This window comes from Zalophus californianus, chromosome 3 (genome assembly GCF_009762305.2).
Source record: "Zalophus californianus isolate mZalCal1 chromosome 3, mZalCal1.pri.v2, whole genome shotgun sequence".
NCBI lineage: Eukaryota > Metazoa > Chordata > Mammalia > Carnivora > Otariidae > Zalophus > Zalophus californianus.
Window position 1 is genome coordinate 2197438 of NC_045597.1, and position 20223 is coordinate 2217660.

The 20223-nt window shown below is 51.6% G+C and overlaps 1 protein-coding gene across 13 annotated transcripts in view; it reads right to left on the reverse strand.

The window, feature by feature from the left end:
- Positions 1 to 4138: 4138 nt before the first annotated feature.
- ARHGEF7 (Rho guanine nucleotide exchange factor 7) overlaps positions 4139 to 20223 on the reverse strand; it is a 130023-nt gene continuing 113938 nt past the window's right edge. For 11 of the 13 annotated variants that reach the window (XM_027590880.1, XM_027590878.1, XM_027590873.2 and 8 more), the window contains 5 exons: positions 17697 to 17786; positions 14723 to 14899; positions 6486 to 6585; positions 6244 to 6298; positions 4139 to 5361 (listed from right to left, as the gene is read on the reverse strand). In XM_027590880.1, the coding sequence (XP_027446681.1) occupies positions 5239 to 5361; positions 6244 to 6298; positions 6486 to 6585; positions 14723 to 14899; positions 17697 to 17786 (545 nt within the window). In that variant the 3' untranslated portion in view covers positions 4139 to 5238. The remainder of the gene's footprint in view (positions 5362 to 6243; positions 6299 to 6485; positions 6586 to 14722; positions 14900 to 17696; positions 17787 to 20223) is intronic. The other 2 variants (XM_027590874.1, XM_027590876.1) reach the window with 2 other exon arrangements.

The window sequence follows — 20223 nt, forward strand, 5'->3', positions numbered from 1 at the left end:
AACCGCCAAGAATTCCAACTCCTAACCGTTTACTAGCACCGTAAAGGGATTTTGCTGACATGGGGGGCGCAGGGCCCGGGGTCAGGGAACCGGCAAGCTCACAGTCCGTCCGTGGAAGCCTGCGGCGCTGTGGGAAGGGCAGGGTCCACGTCGGCCTGGCTGGGTGGGCCTGGGGTGCTCCGGGAATCCCCCCAAGGATGGGGGGGGCAGGGCAGAAGCCCAGCGGGGAGGAAATGGACAAGTCTCCAGAGGGGTCGATCTGCTCAGGAGGAAAGAAGCAGGTTGTGGCCGAAGGGGAAGCCGCAGAATCGTGGCTTTGTAAAACCACATGTGAAAGCCAAAGGACGTGATCTGCTGTGTTTCGAGAGGAAACCAGGGCTTCCCTGGTAACTGAGGGACCAGACCCTGGCCTCTCCTCCCGACCGTTCCCTGACATGGTGACAGGCGCCGCGATGCCAGGGGCCACAGTGCCGGGAATGGGAATCAGCCCTGGGGGACCACGACCATGTATTCTCCTTGCACAGGCTCCACGTTCCCCGTACAAAAAAGCCTCAGGGGCACGGCACACAGTGTCCCACGACGAACGGCACTGGGCCGCAGAGACAGCCGGGCCAGCTGGAAGTCCTCCCATGGCTACGGGACATGAAACAGACGCAGTCACCCACGGAACCGCGCATGAGCCCGCCAGCCTGCGGGCCCCCCTCACCCCCGGACGCTGGGCCCTCGGAGCCCTGGCCGGGTCCGGATCACAGCTGTAGCCATTGTTCCGTCTACCTGGTGCTGGGCCGGACACCGGCCCGCAGCACCCAGCCACCAGAGAGGAAGGCTGCCTGCCCAACCCGGCCTGGCCGAAGCACCCTGTGCCCGGAGGACCTACAGGGGGAGAGGCAGGGCCAGAGAGGAGGTCTTGGGAGGTCGCTGAGACCAGTTTCACTTGCTTTATGGAGGGAGTATTGGGCTGGTGGGTGTACGCTGCCTTAGCCTCCTTTCTGAGCAGCGTGTTCCCCGGGGACTCCACGGCACGGAGGCCAACACACCAACAGCGAAGAAAAGGCTGTGGACGGCATTCAGACCTCAACTCCCTTTTTTGAAAAACTAGAAGCGCAAGGTCAAGAATGTCATTTCTAAAACGCCTTCTAGGAATCTGGCAAATTTTCTCAAAATTAAAAGACACAATGTTTCCAACAAATTAATGCAATCGCTGTAATACTCACCTGCTTGCACACAGAGGGACATTCACCGCCCCTCCCAATCACCTCCTAAGAGGTCCCTGGAATGAACCAGCACATTCCATCAGCGGGGTATTCGTGCGGCTGCCAGACAAGGAGGCAGCCTACACGCCCCTGCACGGGAACACACTCCAGCATGATAAGACCGTATTCGGACCCTGTCAAGTTCTGTTCTTCCCATCCAGGTCTTCGACCCACCGCGGATTTGTTATGATGTGGCACGGCGGCCCACTATTCCCACAGGGACACTTAAGAGAAAGGCCAGTTACAGAAGAACACAGTGTGTGTTTTTTTTTTTTTTTTTTTACGGTCAGTATGCTCTTGTTTGTGGGGAATAAAATCACACAGACATGTGTTTGCATTTGCTTGAAAGTAGTGAGGGGAACACAAGACCCGTCACCCCGGTCGTTACTCTCGTGGAAGCAGGAGAGGGGATACGTGCTCCTCACCTGACGTCCCTGCGCATCTTCCCTACAAGCAGGTATTACTGTGGAGACTAGCATGAAAAACACAAATGCCTAAACTGCCCCCCATAAGTCGAACAACCGGAAGAGAAAGGCCCGACGGAGCGCCCATTCCATTCACAACGCAGATCAACACAAGGGCCTTCCCGAAGGACTCCTTCCAGCCGCAAGTAACAGAAACCCTCCCAACTCCGGTCACCAGCTGCACTGGGGTTCCTGGCGGCCGGGCGGCCGGCACGGCTATGCGCAGGGCCGGGCCCGAGGGCACTCTGGGCAGTGGCTATGTCATCCAGGCCTCGCGGCCCCCTTCCAGAGACGGCCTGCCACCCCGTGTCCAGGGCGCACGGCCGGGCTTCCAGGTGCGTGGCTGTGGGGATGGCCTGCCCTCTGGAGGGTCAGGGGACAGTACGGGGCCACGGCAAATGTGAGCCACCCCGCGGATGCAGGTCACACGGCACCGAGCAAGACTGGTCTCTCCTCAGGATCCGTGCGCCATCACTGGTCTCCCTAAAATCTCGGAGAAAGAGGACAAAATAGGGGTTACCAAGTCACGTGACAAGGTTTTCTTAGACCCCAGTGCCTGTGAGGTGCACCGCTCGGCTCCTCAGCTGAAGGGCCGCAGCTCTGCGCGGGCAGGAGCACATGGGTTGCAGCCGCTCAGCGGGACGGGGCGGTCACCGGCAGGGAGTGCCCGCAGGGAAGGGCAAGGCTCGCGCTCAGGCAACCTGCTGCTGTCACATCTGTCCTAGAAGGCCCTCAGAAATCCTGAAGGACGCTTTCCCTCATTGCACCCGCAAGACGGGTGACCGAGCATCCTCCAGGATGGAAGTCCTTATTCTACAGCCGGCCAAGGGGCTGTGCCCCACAGCGCCGGCCACGCCTTCCCCCTCCTTCCCTACAAACCTCCTTTTTCTAATCCGACGTATCTTCAGTTATTCCCAAACCCTAGATTTTAAAGGCAAATGTGATTTTTCCAACACCAAAAATCTACACCAGAACTTTTCAAGATTTAAGTCAGAAGAAAGCATAGAGGTAACATGCACCAAACCCCAGCACGTCACAGAAGATACAGCAACGTCGTAAGGTAAGGAAAGTCTGTTTAATGACAACGACGGAACAGGCTCAGTCAAGACCAGGACAGCCTGTGGCATTCACGTGACAGGCCCCACAACTGTCAACAGGGATGCCGTGAGGGCGGCCTAGGGACCCAGCGCGGGGGCAGCGGGAAGGGTCAGAAACCCTGAGGCGCCCCCGTCCCAGGGCCTGGCACGCATGCGACGCACACAGCGGGAGCCCCAAGGACAGTCTCCGCCATCAAATCTCAACATCGAGCAGAAACGCAAGTGCGTTATCTCCTCGCCCTCGGGGTAAACGGGGCCCCTTCCACCCACCGCCGCCAGCCGCCAGCCGCCAGCCCCCAGCCCCTGGGAAGGTCAGGGAAACGGAAGCGGTTCGCGGGTTCGTAGACAGAACAGCTCTCAGACTCTGCTCCCTAAGCAGCTTAGTGAGACAGTGGAACTGCCAGGCGCCCCAGCAGAGTCCCAACGGTCCCATCAGCGCGGGGACGGGGAGAAACGTGCATTCCCCCTCAATGCTGCAGTCAAGGTAAGGCAGGTTGAGGAGGCCCGTCCTGGGAGGCAGCTGGCAACATCCCCCGTCAGAGAGAGGTGGAGAGATCAGGGGTGAAGGCCGTCCCTGAGTGCAAGACCACAAACTTCGGCACACTCCAAAGTGTTTTCTATGGCAAGGTCTTCTGCATCACCAAAAAGCACTGTAAAGTAAGGCTTCTCCCCGCAAAGGCTCTTTTCTAGTCCTAGCGCTAGTAAACAAAACGTGAAGTGCAGAAAGCTGAGAATTCTACCAGAAAGGCCACACAAGGGCAGGCGGATGCAGAGCCGCGCACACACCTACTGGGCACGCAGCCAGGAGGGCCCAGCTCCAGCAACTGCCCGCCAGCCGCAGACGGGTGGGCCGAGTGCTCAGCCCCGACCTGGACAGGAGCCACCAGCAAGCAGAAAGCTAAGGAGTCCCAGAGCCGCCCCGTTCCAAGGCGTCAGAAGATCCCCATGCAGTTAAAGGGTCACTTGACCCCACAGACCGCAAGGCCCAAGTCCCACCTGGTGCCACACGGCTGTTTCTGGGAAGTCTGTAGTGCTGGTTTGTTTTAAAGACAGAACACTCGTTCTAGGGACCAGATTCTCTCCACTGGAAGCCGACCTCTTCGGAGGAGAGCAGCAGAGCAGCTCCTGGGACACGGTGTCCTGCCCACGAGGCGGAACGAGCTGGCTCCATGGCTGAGGCTCCTGCCCCAGGGCTCTGAGGTTCCCACCTCCCCGGCCCAGAGAGGTCAGGGGGGCTGGGCTCAGGCAGGCTTCCTCCCTGCCCCCAGTGCCGTTCAGGTATTGGGGGGGGGAACGGACCAGCATTTAAACTGAGTACTTTAGGCAGAATTTCTATTGCTTTATTCTCACTGAAGGAGGGAAACCTTTCTTTTTCCCAGTGAGCACAGAAGGCTTGTTGCACGCTGGTGGTACAGAGGTCGGAGTTCACAGAGGCCTGACAAGGACTCCCACCTGGCGCTTGCCATGTCCACTCACGGTATCCTTGGTGTGCCTTCATTGGCCTCAGTGATACGGAATAAATAATGCAGTTTATTTACAGGTTCTGGTGGAGCTTTCTCAGTGGGGGGGGAGGGGGGGACAAACGGTGCGTTTTGTCACGTTATTAAACCAGCCTATATAGACAAGTCTGCTCTCCCACCGGGCACAGAATGCACGCCGACGAGCCGCCGTTCACACGCAGCAGGCAATCGCAGACGCCGGCAGCCGGACACGGTGGTGCTCGGGGGACTTCCGGGGTTGGAGGCTGAAGCCAGAGTCTCCCTCACTGAGCCAGGACACCCACTCAGGGTGACAGCAACACTGCTTCAACAGAAGACTTTCAAGGCTATTAAGGTATCTCTGCAGGTACAAACAAGGCTACGTGGGCCTACCAAAGTGGGGGGTCCTTCCAGAGCACATGGGGGCTACAGTGGAGAACCAACCAGGCGTCTAGCAATGCGTCCAGGCACCCTCGCGCCTCTGCTTTCCACAAGCACATGAGCACAACTTGCTGTTTGTGGGACCAGAAAGGTTAGTGGAAAGGGAATTCTAGCACGGGTGATCAGCCCAGATACAACAATCATGGATATGCATTCAAAATGGAGTATTTACAAGAAACGTGTATATATAATTATTTATATAGATCCATAAGAGCCTGAAACACCAGGATTTGTAGTCACTGCGCTTATTGCAAAATGAGGTAATTGAGATGTTAACAGAGTAAAATTAATGCAGTTCAGCCCCCAGGGTCTACACCTCATGTTTGGATTCTTCAGGAACAATGTGACCGTTTCTATTTGTGGATAAACTCCGGCTTTTCCATGCCCAGAAAGCAAGATGACTTTTGTCCAGCCCTGCCCCGTGGCCCTGAAGGTCACCCCTGGCTAGGGTGGGGCTCCTGGCTTGGTCTCCAGCTGGTCTCGGAGGAAGAAGCAACGACACTCCTCAGAGGTTGGTCTCATCCCAAGCAGGGTCGTTCATGTTCTTGAGAACTTTCCTCACCAGCTTTTCCAGGTCTTTGCGGGCTCTCTGCTCCTCCTCCAGAGATTTCTTCATCTTTTTGTTATCCTGTAAACGAAGCAGACCACAGGAAGCTGAGTGTCTTGGGCACAGAAGAGGACTTGTTTCCCAGGAGTGATCCCGGGCTAGAATCCGCCATATTCACACAGATGCTCCTATGAGCAGGACCAATCACAGATGGAAGAACAGCCCTAACTATCGAGCGAGAGAATCTCCGCATAACTCACTAGAGGATGAATGAAAGTTACAAAAGGAACTGCGTGCATCCTTCCACATCTGCGAAAATCCTACAATCTTCTTATAGAAAAACGGTAGCAGCAGCTGAAAGGCTACACAAGCCTGCCTTCCCACACTTCAACCCGATCGCCCCGAGGCGTGCAGACCTGTACCCACTGCTGAGGGTCCCTTCAAACTCGGAAGAGAAACACGTGGAAGCCGCGAGGACGCAGCGAGGTCGGCCGAGTGCGCGTCCAGGCCCAGATCGCGCCACACCCCAACCCCCCTGCCTCACATGCAGGGCTCACCACGCATTCCTCGGAGACACAAGCTGGTGTGCAACGTACTTTACCCAAAATACGCAAAATATACTCGGTCACTTAGCCAAGTTCACCTGACTTCTTAAGAACAAGAACCGTGCATTCCACCAGCAAGTGGTGGAACATCCCAGCAGGATCTTTGGATGTTTTAAATGATGATTCCAACGGGACCTGAGATGATTTATAATGCCGACAGTACAGTACAAAGGTTGAACAGGTCACTTTAAGAATTCATTTCCTGGTCTGTCCCATTCACAGGGGACCAAACTGGCCCTGGAGCAGAGAGAAAGGCTGTCCCCTCGGTGCTAGCGTGCGTAGGGACAGATGGCCTCGCTTTTCACACGGTGCTTTCCTCTGACCCCATTACAAGATTAAAGAGGTGGTTAGGACTCACCTGTCTCAACTCCTGGACTTCATCCTTTAATGCATAGACCGTGTCAACAAGGCTCCTGAAACAGAAAATGGGACAAACACCTGAACCGGGATGGGAGTGAGGACGCCGCCCGGAAGCACTCCACCAGGGGGCACAACTGTGGCCCGCCCGCTACCCGTCCCACTGCACAGGCCGTGCAGCAGCCCAGTGAAGGCTAGCGCCCACCCCCACCTCCCTGCCCTGAAACGCTGGGGGTCGCTTACTTCTCCTCGATCACCGTCTGACCATTACTCTTGGTTTCTTCAACTATCATCTTCTCTTCCTCTGGAAGCAAAACTTGTGGAGCAGACTCTTTGCGTGAACCTATGTCATTAAAACAACAGAAACACAAACAAAGCCACAGGTGAATGCCATGGTGGAAGTGAAAACCGGACTCAAGAACACGACTTAAACATCACTATTAAATCCCGGGGATCGTGCGTTAGGAAACTCTCTAGATACAACACAGGGAGGGCAGCTTTTTACCAATTTTCTCCACTTCTGCCTAGCGAACTCAGTCCTTCTCATGCCTAAAGCATCTAGACGAAAGGAAGCACCAGCCTTTTGGTGATTTATTAAGCTTCGGTTCCTTCATGAATCGGGATCAAATCCTGAAATCTTCCACAGGTAGCAAGGTCCTGACCCCAGTGCCCTGGATGTTTTGGAATAAATACCAAAAAAATTGGGGGGAACATCTGAATCGAACGTTGAGACCAATCATTCCGGGCATTTTAGAAAGGTGGGCCAGACAGTGGCGCGCACAGGGTGCTCATAAATGCAAACAGCTGACGAAACGCTTAACTTTAGAGCAACAAGTAAAAATAAAGGTTGAGACACGTGGTTTAGAAAAACTGAGATTTATTACTTCTTTCGTGAAAACGTCATTTGACATTCCCTGGAACATACACATTTTCCCAGCGGAAGGCGGTAAAGTGCTGACGATGTCGGAGGGAGGCATGCACCATTTCTCCGGGGCCCGCGCTGCAGCCTGCCTGGGCCCTGTCCCGAGGAACACGCGCTGTGGGATGGGTACTTTAGAAACCGGGAAACCCAGGGCGCCTGGGTGGCTCAGTTGGTTAAGCGACTGCCTTCGGCTCAGGTCATGGTCCTGGAGTCCCGGGATCGAGTCCCGCATCGGGCTCCCTGCTCGGCAGGGAGTCTGCTTCTCCCTCTGACCCTCCCCCCTCTCATGTGCTCTCTAGCTCTCATTCTCTCTCTCAAATAAATATATAAAATCTTAAAAAAAAAAAAAAAAAAAAAAAGAAACCGGGAAACCCAAATATCTCACAGGTAAGAAAGGAGACTCAAATCTTTTTTAAGGACACAAAAAAGAAAATGAGGTAGTACTTTCTTAAAAGGTTATACAACACTACAAAACTTCTACTTTTGAAAAGTATCAGATGCAAATTTGAGGGAAGAATCTACCACAGAATGTAAACACCTGCAAGTGGTATTTTGATAAACATTTCTCCATTAAACAAATACAACTGGTGTTTGACAGCTGCTAACGGATTACAGAGATGCTGGTACAACTGTCTCCTGGTTTACCTTTAGTCCGCCTTCCGCAAAGTTTGCCAAACTCTAAGATGGCTGTGCCGCCTTGCGTCATGGGGACATTCAGCAGGACACCAATTTTCTTAAAGACAGGGTTTTAAGAATAGTTTCACCAGCACTTCAGTGTCAGCTTAATCCCCTCTCAACAGGACTAACAATTACCATCAAAGCTTGACGGCCACAGGGCTCCATTGTTTCCACGGCTGCACACCACAGGGCAGAGGACTGGAGTTCGCTGGCCACAGGGCCTTGGCCTCGACTCTCCCTGCTGCCACCTGGACAACTTCAAGACCTGCTCTGTTCCCGTCACACAGCCTGGGAAGGACGTCAGATCCAAGCGTACCATGAAACGTAACGGCAGGAACTGCACAAAGCTAGGATGTGGACCACCTCCTGCTGTGCCGTCCCAAGCATGAGAAGATTAAACTCTGGGCAAGCAAGTGCCATTATGTGTCCCACGGCGCACGCTTCGGCACATACATATGCCTCCAGCCCAAGGAAGGAAGGGCCCCTCGGGGCATCAGTAACTTTAGTGCTCTGATCGGATGGGGCACTTAGGATTCTGTCACAAGCCCCAACAGCCGGTGTATGGGCGCACATCAGCACACTGCCGCTCTCCTGTCCGGCCCCGTCGCTGCCAGGGACTGGGACGTGTCACTCTGCGGTACCCCTCGCTAAGGGGCAGAACCCCACGCCGTCACAGTCACCCATCCCCAAGGGGAATTACTCTTCAGACAGAGGGCAACATCCTTCAAGACACGGCTCCTGAGAGGGACAGGTTTCTTAAGACATCAGTACGCTGACAATCGGCCTCCTGGAGTATCGCCGGCTCCAGCTGCCACGGCTCTGCGAGGGACTGCAGGCACGTCATCTTCTAGATCCTTTGGGGGCTTCTGGGCCACACCGGAAAATACTGCTTAGGAAGGAAACTGGTATGTGGGACAAATAAGGGAAAGCTCAGTGGTACCAGCTGAGGTGAGAATTCTGAAGGCCGTGGAACATCCCGTGCTTCCAAGACACACAACGTTACCTCCGTTTTCATCAGGAGAGTTAGTTTGCTCATGTGCTGTTTTCCCCAGAGAAACAAAGGCATTCACATAAAAATTCAAATGTGTATACCACATGTGTAGGACAAAACGGTTTCAGTGAATTTTCGCCATGAAGAGAGGTCATGAGTCAACTTAGTCGGCTCCTAAGTGCCCCCGCCCCTGCCACCCACTCTGTGTTATGGTCAGATCAGAACAGGCCCCAGCTGTGAGTCCATCACCCCCGGCTGGAAATACGACGTCTCATTAGCTCATCCATGTGAGGACTCGACAGGATGAGAAGTTCGCCGGGCAGCGCTGTGGGAAGACGGGCTTCCTCGCATCTCTCTCCGGTTATTTTCACACCTTGTAGCTTCCTGGGCTGCCCGCTGACGCGAGGCGCTCCCAGCTTCAAGCAGCAGGAGAAACGAGGGACACCTGTGCCATAAGGACAAGGGTCAGACAGCAGGCGCTGTCCCGTCTGCACGAGTAGGGAGGCCCAGGGCTCGTAAAGCAGAACGGAGCTACCAACTCTGCAGAGCTGCTCTGAGAATTTAAGAATCACATTGAGTATCTTTTACGAGGTAAAGTCACAAAACGAAAGCCTTCAATCCCGTTACGTAACGGGACATCAGAGGATGAAAAGCCCGTGAGAACTGGTACACGAGTAGCATACACGTGACGGTTATTTTTGGAAATACACTGAAAGCATACCAGAATTTATTATACAAACTTAAATTTGAGAATGTTATAGGCAGAATGTACGGACTTAACGGCTTGATTCCTGAAAGATGCTGGTGTGGAAAATGAATATTTACTAGCCTGCAGAGAAATCCATACGATGCTAGTAATGCGCCTAGTTTCAGTGGAATGTGTTTCTACGAGGACAGAAAACTTGGGTTTTTCAGAAAATTAAATAGAGAGATGTTCTCCAGCCAGGTTTATAAGTAAGTCTGTTCTTACAGAAATAGCCAAGTCTTACAAAGTAGATTTAACAAGTTATCTCAAAGATCACTTGGGTATTTTTAGAGGGATCACAGCATGTTTTCCCTGAATTACTTTGTTTGGCAAAACAACAGAACCCGCCAAGAATGTTCTGTCACTTTATTTAAAATCCTCTAAGAGGGGCTGAGACACAGAGAAATGGGTTCATGATGGTCCAGCACATTCAAGGTCTGCGTTTCCAGGAGGTAATGGGGTACGAGCACTGTCGGTACTCCATCTTGCGGGCGTTCATGCGGTGACCTCCCTGGGGGGCTACTGCTCCAGGCCCCAGGGAGGGAGTGTGTGCCCTGACCCGAAGCGCTCATCTGGAACGTGCCTGAAGTCATTCACACAGCTAGCAGAGAGACGTCTCTCCCCTCCCACCCCTGGCACACGGACGCTGGCCCCCCACAGCAGCCTCTGCTGCGCAGCCCTCTCGTCTACACCATCTGGGGACTCAGGTCTGCACTTCCTGGAGAGTAGCCGTGCAGCACCTGGATCATCGCCCACCTGACCCCCCATCAGTAAGGGGGTGCCCCCCAGAATAACGCTGTGTAAGCCGTATGGTGTCGCCTGCTTCCTTGTCCTGCCTCAAAGTGCCTTCTCGGTTTGGGGGTTTGGGGGTATTTTGCTGTCCCTCCACCTTCTAACGCAGGGGTTCTGCACCACATTGCTTTGGGAAATGCCGACAGCTACGGCCACTTCTGGAAGGTCCGCAGTGCACACGGGGCACGCTGACGGTTTTCACCGGGTGTGTAGTAGAAATACCCACTTCCTTTAATTCGGCACTTCCTCAAGTCACCCGAGTGCCGCGCCTCCTTTCAGCAACATTCCACAGTTGTGTGTGTCACGGTTTAAAAGGGGTGTTGGACTAGCCTAGAAGCCTGTCTGTGTCTACAAGGACATGCACACAAGTACTGGCTGGATTTGCTGTTCAGTACGGGGGTGACTACAATGGGACTGTAATCGACACGTAGCACCAATCCAGCATTTCTCCAACTGGAGGACTCCAGAGAACATGCCCGCAGAATCTGGCTGCGGAGGCCACGGGCGGACACGCCATGGTAGCTGCACACTGCCACACAGCGGGAGACGGGAAGGCGAGCCTGTGCCCTCAGAGGTGTGATCTACGAGCTGGAGACACGTGGAGCCCTGCCCCCTACAACACCTGCAGCCTCTCAGAGCACTGTGGGTCTTGGAGACACACGCATCTAGCGAGGGCCGGTACCGCACAGAGGCCTTGCCTGAGCAGCACAGAGCAGGGGACTCAAAGCCCGGGCGCCTCTCCGTGGTTAGACTGCCACCTGACCGGACACACCGACAGGACACATGGCTCAGTCAACTCCAGGGCACACAAGGGCTAGCGTGTGCGTGTGGGCATCTGTGTGCGTATGCGTGACAGAGTCAGCCTGCATCAGAAGCCTAAACATGGTGTTTTTCAGGAAAGATCATCTGCTCATCTGGCCAGCAGTCGAGTACATTTGTGGCAGAACTCCATAGATTCTTAAATTCATCATCTTTCTAAAATCTGCACCTAATTATACTCAAGCGAAACCGAACTTTCAGAATGAAGGAAAATATTACAACTTTTAAAAGAAATCTATTTAATAAAACCTCTCCCAAAGGTCATTTGTTATTTATGGCTATCATAGGATTCTAATTTTTTTCTTAGGAAAATGTGAGGAATCTCCTTAGGGAACCATCTGCATCTGTTTACCGTTTGCACCTTGCCCTAGCCCCACGCGGACACTCCTTTTCACTTCTCAGCCAGCTGGGCATGCACTTTATAAAACAAAGATTAAAACTGACCTTAGTCTTAAAAAAATAAAAAATCTATTAGTTATAGGCTTTTTTTTCCCCCCATTTATGCACAACAAAACCAAGAGTGCTTCTTTCTGAAGACAAGCCTTTCAGTGACCGAAAACTTCTTTAAAAAAAGAGGGAGAAAGGAAATAAAAGTGTGTCAGGAGTCACCCTGTATTGTCTAGAATGTATTTATTCTAAGGAAATGCATGTCTCTCTACCAAAGCAGACAGAAAGTGTCCCATTGCCTGGCCTTCCTCTGGAAGACAACATACAGGAGAACAGCCAAATCATATTCAGTTGCAAGCTATGCTACTCCCCCGCCCCCCAGGTAACAAATATTAAAAGCCACAGGCTAGCAAATGCAAAATTTATTTCAACTGTACATAACAGATGTCTTTTTTTTTATATAAAACAAACACTTCATTTGCCATATGCAACCACAAACAGTATGCATACTGTACAATACAATGCAACATTCAGGTGTACATCCAACTGAGTCTTCAAATGGCCGTCACCCACTAAAAATGGCTTTCCCATTCACAGAGAAAAAACACAATATAGAAGTTTTTTTTCAAGGTCTTATACCACTATATACACATTACTGTGTTTTGGCAATTTTACGCAAAACACATAATTAATATAGCTTATATACTGTGGCAAGGGTAAATTCAAGGTCAACACCACGTAGGGCCCCGCGGAAGGCCCGGGACGGCTTCCACCTACCTTCAGGTTCAGGGTCTGCACCCGCACACGACGGCACTAACTGTGCACACGGCCAGGACAGAGCTGCACCAAGCAGACTCCGTTTCGGCGTGACCGGAGCTCCACGGATGGAGTGTCCCCCGCCCTCTGGTGCCACACTGCCACTGCCCCCCAGGGACCACTTCCAGGCCCGTGGCACTAACACTTCCAACCAGGTCACAAGAGCAAATGGTGCCAGACATTCGAAACAAGCCCAAACAACCAGAAGCCAGGGCGGTGTGATACAGTGATCCCAGCATCAGCAAAATCACCGCGCACGTGGCTTTAACTGGTACCAAAGGACTGGGGGACAGTGTCAGACCTTGGTGGACAGAACGTGAGGTCTCCGGAGGACGACCCAAACGACACTCGGTGATAAGGAAGTATCGCAGTGCTGTGGCACGCGCGACACGGGCCCCCGCGCTTACTGAGGCTTCTTGGCAAAGGCGGCTACGCCAACTCACCAATGGCAGCCTCAAAGCAGACAGACAGACATTCTACTATTAGCGTCAGAAAAGGTGACTACTGTACACATACAAAATAAAACAACTGCTGTGAAGTTCACTGCATGAACTTCGTAGTCCTACTTCTCCCAAACTTCCACTATTTGGCTGAATACATATAAACCCCATCTCTACCGTGGGTTAATACTGGGCTCTAACTAATTTTAAGATTGCTCCTCAACTTTCTTACTTATATTAATTGATATAAAAGTATGAAATCTCCAGATGGCGTGAGCAGCTCAATAGCTGTGTGGCAACAGAGACCTATTTGGAATTCTTGGTTTTCCTCAGGACCTCACCACATGCAGTACTGAAGGCGTGCGACCCTCTAAGCAACACGCCGCCGCCAGGGTTCACCGGCGCCCAGCCAACTAGGGCGCGCTGCAGCCCGGCTGTCTCTGCGCAAGCAAAACACACACTGGCTACAGGGCTTCGCTGGGGGCCGGGGGAGGAGAGAGATCACAGCCACCCGGAACTACAGTCACCCTGAGGAGAGGAAAACGGGTTATTCCCAACGTATTATGGCATCTTGTTTTCTGAAGCTGGTTTCAATGAATACTTAAAACACAACCCTGAGGTTCCATTTTAACACCAAGTACAGCATGCACGGGAGAGAACAATGACCAGATGTGGATCTGGATGCCACAACTCAAAGTAACAGGTCACATTCAGTTCTTTCTGAAGCAGAAATTCGTCTGAGAGAGGCCAGTGAAATCTCCTTACAACAAATCCCAGGCAAGTGGGGGAGTTCCCTCCAAATCTGAGACGTTCTTGTAAGTGAGTGACCTGGCAACCGAGGTCTTCAATGGACTCAGATGTCCCCGTGACAATCAGGAATGGGGGTCACAGAGGACGGGCTGCTGTAAACGGAGTTTCACGGCAGCTAGCTGCTGAAAACAAACCCCGTGTCTGTCGCAGGCAGCGTGACAGGGATGTGGGGTACAGCCAGGCTGGGACTGAAGCCAAGCACTCACCTGGCTCTGAACGGAGTCGCATATACACCTTCAGAGGCCGAGTGCTTCCGAGTTTGGCCTGAATCTTCAGTGGAGCGGCACGGGCGTGCTAAGCGCCAGTTAAGAGCGATTGCTCCAAATAAGGAGAGTCGGGTGTGACGATGTGGGGGAGGGTCTGAGCTCTGACAGTAACCTGGCCCTCGGAGAACTCCCACCCCCCACCCCCACCCCAGGCAAACGGGGACGTGGGACGGCCGTCTGAGGCACCCTGATGAGCCATAGCCCACGCTAGCCACACCCACACACAGCCCTGCGTGGCGGCCAAGCACCCTGTGGGGCCCTCAGAACACAGCCGTCTGAACTGACCCCACCCTCTCAGTGTGCGTTTCCTTGGCCTCTCTCCACAGCTCGTTCACCAGTGGGGCCGTTGCACACAGAACACTGAGACCCCTGTGTAAGGCCAGAGTCGCCTCTGTGGTGCTGGCACTTAGATCACAAACCTGTATGGTCTCGTATAAAATGGGAAAGTGTTCACACAGCTGTATTCACAAAGAAATGAGACAGGTGCTACACTGAGAACAGGAACCCAGACCATTCAGAGCTGGAGAGCCACCACCACCCACGGAGGAAAGGACCCTCGGGCGCGGCCCCGTGAGCGCACCGTCTCCTTCCACCGCGGCAGCTCGAGCAGACGGTCGAACTGGCAAGTGGGCCTCCACACAGTACAATGGGAAATATCAGCAATGCTCTCAAAAGTTGTTAAAATATCACATAAAAGACAAGGAACAGCAAGAAAACATCTAAGAAAAGCAGGCTGCGATACAACAAGCATTTGTTAAGAAAAGCTCAGAAGTGCATTAGTTCTGGTGAGAGATATATGAGCAACAGCTCTTACGAGATGTAGAACCCATTCTGTAACTATGGGCTGTCCATATACTGTCATAGTCAGAGTCTTCCGAGAGGTCTGAAGGCTCCAGACGGGAAAGGCTACTGCGACGACCCAAGGAGTCTAGACTTGATTGGTCGTCGTCAGCCAAGACGTGATTATGCATCAGGTCAGTGCCTTGCCATGCTACGACGGGGAGGGATGGAGTGACAGGCAGAGGTGGGAGGGGGTGGACAGGAAGAGCCACAACCAAAAACATGAAAACAAAAGCAAAAGGTGATGGGAAGAGAAGGAAGAGAGAAAATATTGTTAAAAACTGGCAACAATGTTCATTTCTCCTTATTTACGGTGGGTTTTAATAGCACAACCCTCAGAGTAAAACAGGATTATTTAAGTAAACCTAAGTCACAATACTGTTCCCAAACGGTCCCTCACATAAGCCCATGTCCACAGATACTTCCACGGACATTTCCCAGGTCAACAACTCGATCCCAGTCTGCTAACCGTGAGCCTCGTTCAGGACGTTTGTAAGAGAAGCCATTTACGCATTTCATTAGGAACGGTGTCTCACTCTTAAGTGGACATGCTGAAGCAGGAGAGCTTCAGAGGCTTTTTGGACTGACTTCTTCAGCTCTCCCTCTGCCAGACCAGAACTCCCCAGAAGTCATCTTAATGGTGGGGTCTAAACTTACCTTATCAAACTACCACCACTGTAAAAACTTCAGAGCGGAGAAAAGGGTTACACAGGGTCTGGGTCCCTCTGGGACCCCCTTCCTGCCGCTGTACCCCAGAGCTCGGCCAGGGGAGAGAAAAAGTGGGAGGCCTGTTCAAACGCTCTCCGCCCCGATGCACACCCTTTTACCGGCAGGACAAGAGACACGATGAGCCGAGAGCCACTGTGTTAACAGCAGGGCGACAGACAAAAGCGGGCACAAGATGGGAGAGCAGTCAGCAGCTGGGGGCAAGGGCACCGGCCAGGCCGCCGGGCGGGAGGCATGCAGGGGCGCTGCGCGACAGACGGGGCGCCCCGCAGCGCCTGCTGCCGCCCCAACGGCATTCCATTCCCAAACCACAACAAGAACAAGCAGTGGGCCGGTTCGGATCCTTCAACTAAACCCCTGGAGTCTAATGAAGGTCACTACTTCCTTGGGACAGAAATCGATAACCAAAGGTGTCTGGCTTTATAAATGTCTTCTTGGCCCCCAAACATACACTGAAAGGAGGTGGATTTTAGGTAAAGTATATTACCCTGTTTTTACTAAGCAATGTAATATGAAAAGAGCTGCCTCCATTGTAATCCCACACTACCCTTCCAGCATCAAGGATCCATTTCCCCTATCCTATCTGGTCCTAAGAGTATGAGGGTTACAGCCATCTAGGACTGGACACACGAGGCCCCAGAGTGCTTAGCCCATAGCATCAGCTGAAAATAAAAATCCATGTATCGTGCAAACTTCTCTGACACAGGAGAACTGGAGACACATGATACAGATGACAGATAACCCGCATGGTCTACGGGCCGTCCCCTCCAGGCAACCAAAGCAGCGAGGCCACAGGGACATCATGAGGCACCGTCTCCCCGATGAACAGACGAAGCTCTCACGAACACACACACAAAGCTCATGTTACCTGGTCTGTTTACCTGAGACTACCACATTACAATTTTATTTCAAGTAATTTGAGAGAATTCTTCAAAATTTCCAATTCAAAACCCAAAACACTATGGCCACATTTTATATAACCTAAAACCTAAAATGGTTTCTTACCAAATCTATGAAATCAGTATCAAAAGACAAACTGTATTTACAAATGACCGTTTGACTTGATGCACACCCCACTTCCAGGACTTTCCATGTCTCCCCCATTCTGCTGACCAGTTACTATGAACGTGTGTTCTCACAGGACAAGGACAAACAAGAGTCTCGATGCGCACACCAGACACTTAAAACACCGGCCACAGGGAAGTTTCTAGGTGATCTGCAGACTGCCCCTGGGGTTCAATCCTGCCAGCCCTTTTTAACTGTCACCATCTTTAACAAAAGCTAAAGCGGGTGAAAATTCCCTTTCCCCCGTCCTTTTTATCAGAATTAGTCTGACACAAGCCAGGATGCAGATCTGAACCACCAAAGTAGAGGTGGTGGGAATGAAGCAGTGATCAGCAATGTGCCCAAAGTCAGGGTAGAAAGGGAATCCAAGACACACGATCCAACAGAAACCAGTTTCTAAGCCAGAATACGTAAACCAGTTCTCGAACAAAACCAAACCAAACCCCAAAAAGCCCACCTAGAAAGGACCGTGCAGGACACCCTGTGGTGCCTGTGGTCCTGGCCCCAGGGAAGGGGAAGGCGACCCTTTCTCCTGAACAAACCACGCATTCCACTGCGTCTGCACCCCCGCGCTGCACTCCACCTTCAAACGCTGGGAAGTTAAAGACAAAAAGAGCCCACCTTTTCCTGTCCCGACAGATTAAGGTTCCTCAACTGAGACCTTGTGCATAAAGATACAGGAAACTCAGTGGTGCTGAAATCCACCACATAAATTAGTTGGGGTCCACTTCCAAAAATGTTTATAAATGCATCATTTAGAAAAGCGGGGGATGGGGGGCTGCTAAAAAAGACTTGCTCTAGGTTTATATTTTTGACAATTCTACGAATCTTAAGGAAAAAAGTCCCACTACCAATAGCTTAAAGAGCTTAAAAATAACTGAACGCATCTTCTGTCTTCCAAGCGCATCTTCTTACTAAGCAAAAACTTTCTACACCCTGGCAGCACCTCCTACTTCAAGTTCCCCAGCAGAACGTCTGGTAGAAATGCGTCCTCTTCCTGGCAGCTCAGCCCCTCTGTGGGGCCTCAGGGACGCCGGGCGGGCCAGCCAGGTGTCCTTCAGTGACAGCCACACACAGGGCCCAGCACAGGCCCCTCGGATGGGGACCCTAACCCCACCGAGGCGCTGCAGTGCGCAGTCCGTGACGGTGAGACTTACTTGAGTTGAGCGTTTGCCGCGTTTTGGCGCTCGTGCAGTAAGCCTCGATGACCTTCAGAATCTGCGCATCTTCCTCCAGAGCGGCCGTGCCTGTCAAGACACGACACGCCACAATCAAGCTAAAAGTAACAAGTAGAACAGGTCACGATCTAAAAAACAACTTCTCTTTTATCAGAGAACGGTTTCCTAACATTTATAAAACAGCTCTATGTTTTTAGAATATTTTTTATGCGCAACATACCTACCTAGTTTGTGCAACTATACCTACCCCATACCTGGCAAAAGGCCAGTGCCCTAAATATGCAGCAGCGGTCTTACTAGTCCGTAGGAAAGGCGGTACCCTCCTATGCTGGGATTGAAAAAAGGGCAAGGAACAAGCAAGTCACACAAAAAAACCTTAAGAGGCTTCTTCTTGCTAAGTAACAAAACAAAGCCTCAGGTTTTCACCCACTGGCCTGACAAACATAAGGAATTCTGACAATCCCCAGTGCTATGGGACAGCACGAAGATCCTGGAGAGCTCCAGAAAGAGCACTTCCTCTGACCCCCCCGTCTGTACGAGAGATTTCATGCCATCCTCACCCCAGATGGTCACAAAGCACTACCGAGACCTTGACAGTGTTCCTCCAGCACTGTCCAACCATGGATCCCTCCAGACGCTGGCTTCATGTACTCAGACCACACGCATGGAGGAGGAGAGAAGCTTCCAGACCAACAACATCGAGTGCCGTCAGTCCCGGACTCGGTGCCTCGCGCATAGCAGACTTCACATGATCCTATGGGGGTGAACTATTCCTCTTCTCTGTTTTACTCCATTTTCTATATTTTTTTGTATTTTCTAAGATATTACACTTGGGTATGTATTTTAAGAGGTTCACCTACTCTAATAAAAATGCGGAAGAACTGAAAGCTTAAGTAGAAGCTATATAAAGCCTCAACATTTTATGATAGTAAGATACATATACAAGACAAATCGAATATACTGTACTAAAAATAAATAACAGTATCTTCTAGGATTTTTAGGGTTCCAGGTCTCACATTTAGGTCTTTATAATCCGCTTTGAGTTTATTTCCATGTATGCTGTAAGAAAGTGGTCCAGTTTTCCCAACACCATTGTTTGAAGAGACTGTTCTGTTTCCCATGATATATTCTTGCCTCTTTTGTTATGGGTTTGGGGCTCTAGTCTGTTCCACTGGCATATGTGTTTATTTTTGTACCTACCATGCTATTTTGATTAGTACAGTTTTGTAGTGTATCTTGAAATCTGGAATTATGATATCTCCGGCTTTGTTTTTCTTAAGATACCATATGATCCAGTAATACTACTGGGTATTTACCCAGAGGAAACAAAAACATTAATTTGAAAGGATACATGCACCCGTATGTTTACTGCAGCATAGTCTACAACAGCCAAGTTATGGAAGCAGCCAACCCGAGTGTCCGCCAAGAGATGAATGGACAAGGAAGGTGGTGTACACACACACACACACACACACACACACACACACACACACACACACACAGGAGTATTATGCATCCATAAAGGGATGAGATCGTGCCATTTGTGACAACATGGACGGACCAAGAGTACATTACACTAAGTGAAGTAAGTCAGACTAAAAAACACAAATACCATGATTTCACTCATATGTGGAATCTACAATAAAAACAAACGAACGAACAAACAGCAGCATTAGACTGGTAAATACAGAGAACTGACGGCTTGGGGTTAGGTAAACAGAACAGATGAGGAGTCGCGGGGGACCGAGGCTTCCAGTTAAGGCATGAGTAAGCCCCAGGGATGGGAGGCCCAGCACGGGGCGTACAGTCAATGGTGGGATGCGCTGTGTGGTCACACACGGGGGCCGCACGGGTGCTGAGCAGCGCAGAGCATCCAAACATCAAACCACCATGGGGTAACGCCCCAAACTAACATAATGTTGTGGGTCAACTACACTCAAATAAAATTTACAAAGAAAACACAAATTTCAGCACCCAGAGTTGAAGAGCTATTGGAAAATGGACTTAGCGCCACTGACTGGAGCCCATCATGTACATGACAAGCTCCTCCCTCGGGAGTAAGAGAGGGTCTTCCTCACTTCATTTCAGGACCTGCTGAATATGGCAACTTCACAGGCACGTCGTTCCACCTCTGCCCAGGGGACCGCGATCTGTGCCTGGGACTACCTGTCCAGATGATAGGATTGGACAGCTATGTCAGAGGCGAGTCGGTATATGCACGCAACACCTAACGCCCAGAGACAGCACGGACACCAGAAAGGACGCTCACCAGCCTCCCCACGACGGAGTTTATGGCTATCACCGAGCTTGCCTTCCTCGCAGCCCCTATGTGGCACAGGCTGGCCCACAAAAACTTTCAGGATTCTGAATGTAAGCAAGACTAAAAGAACTTGGGAAAGCACCGTGTGACTTTAGAGCAGGTGCTCAGGGAGCACGAGAGATGTACAGGCCCCCCTTACAAAGAGGTCGCAAGGCTGACATCTCTCCTCCAACCCACATGGAATCC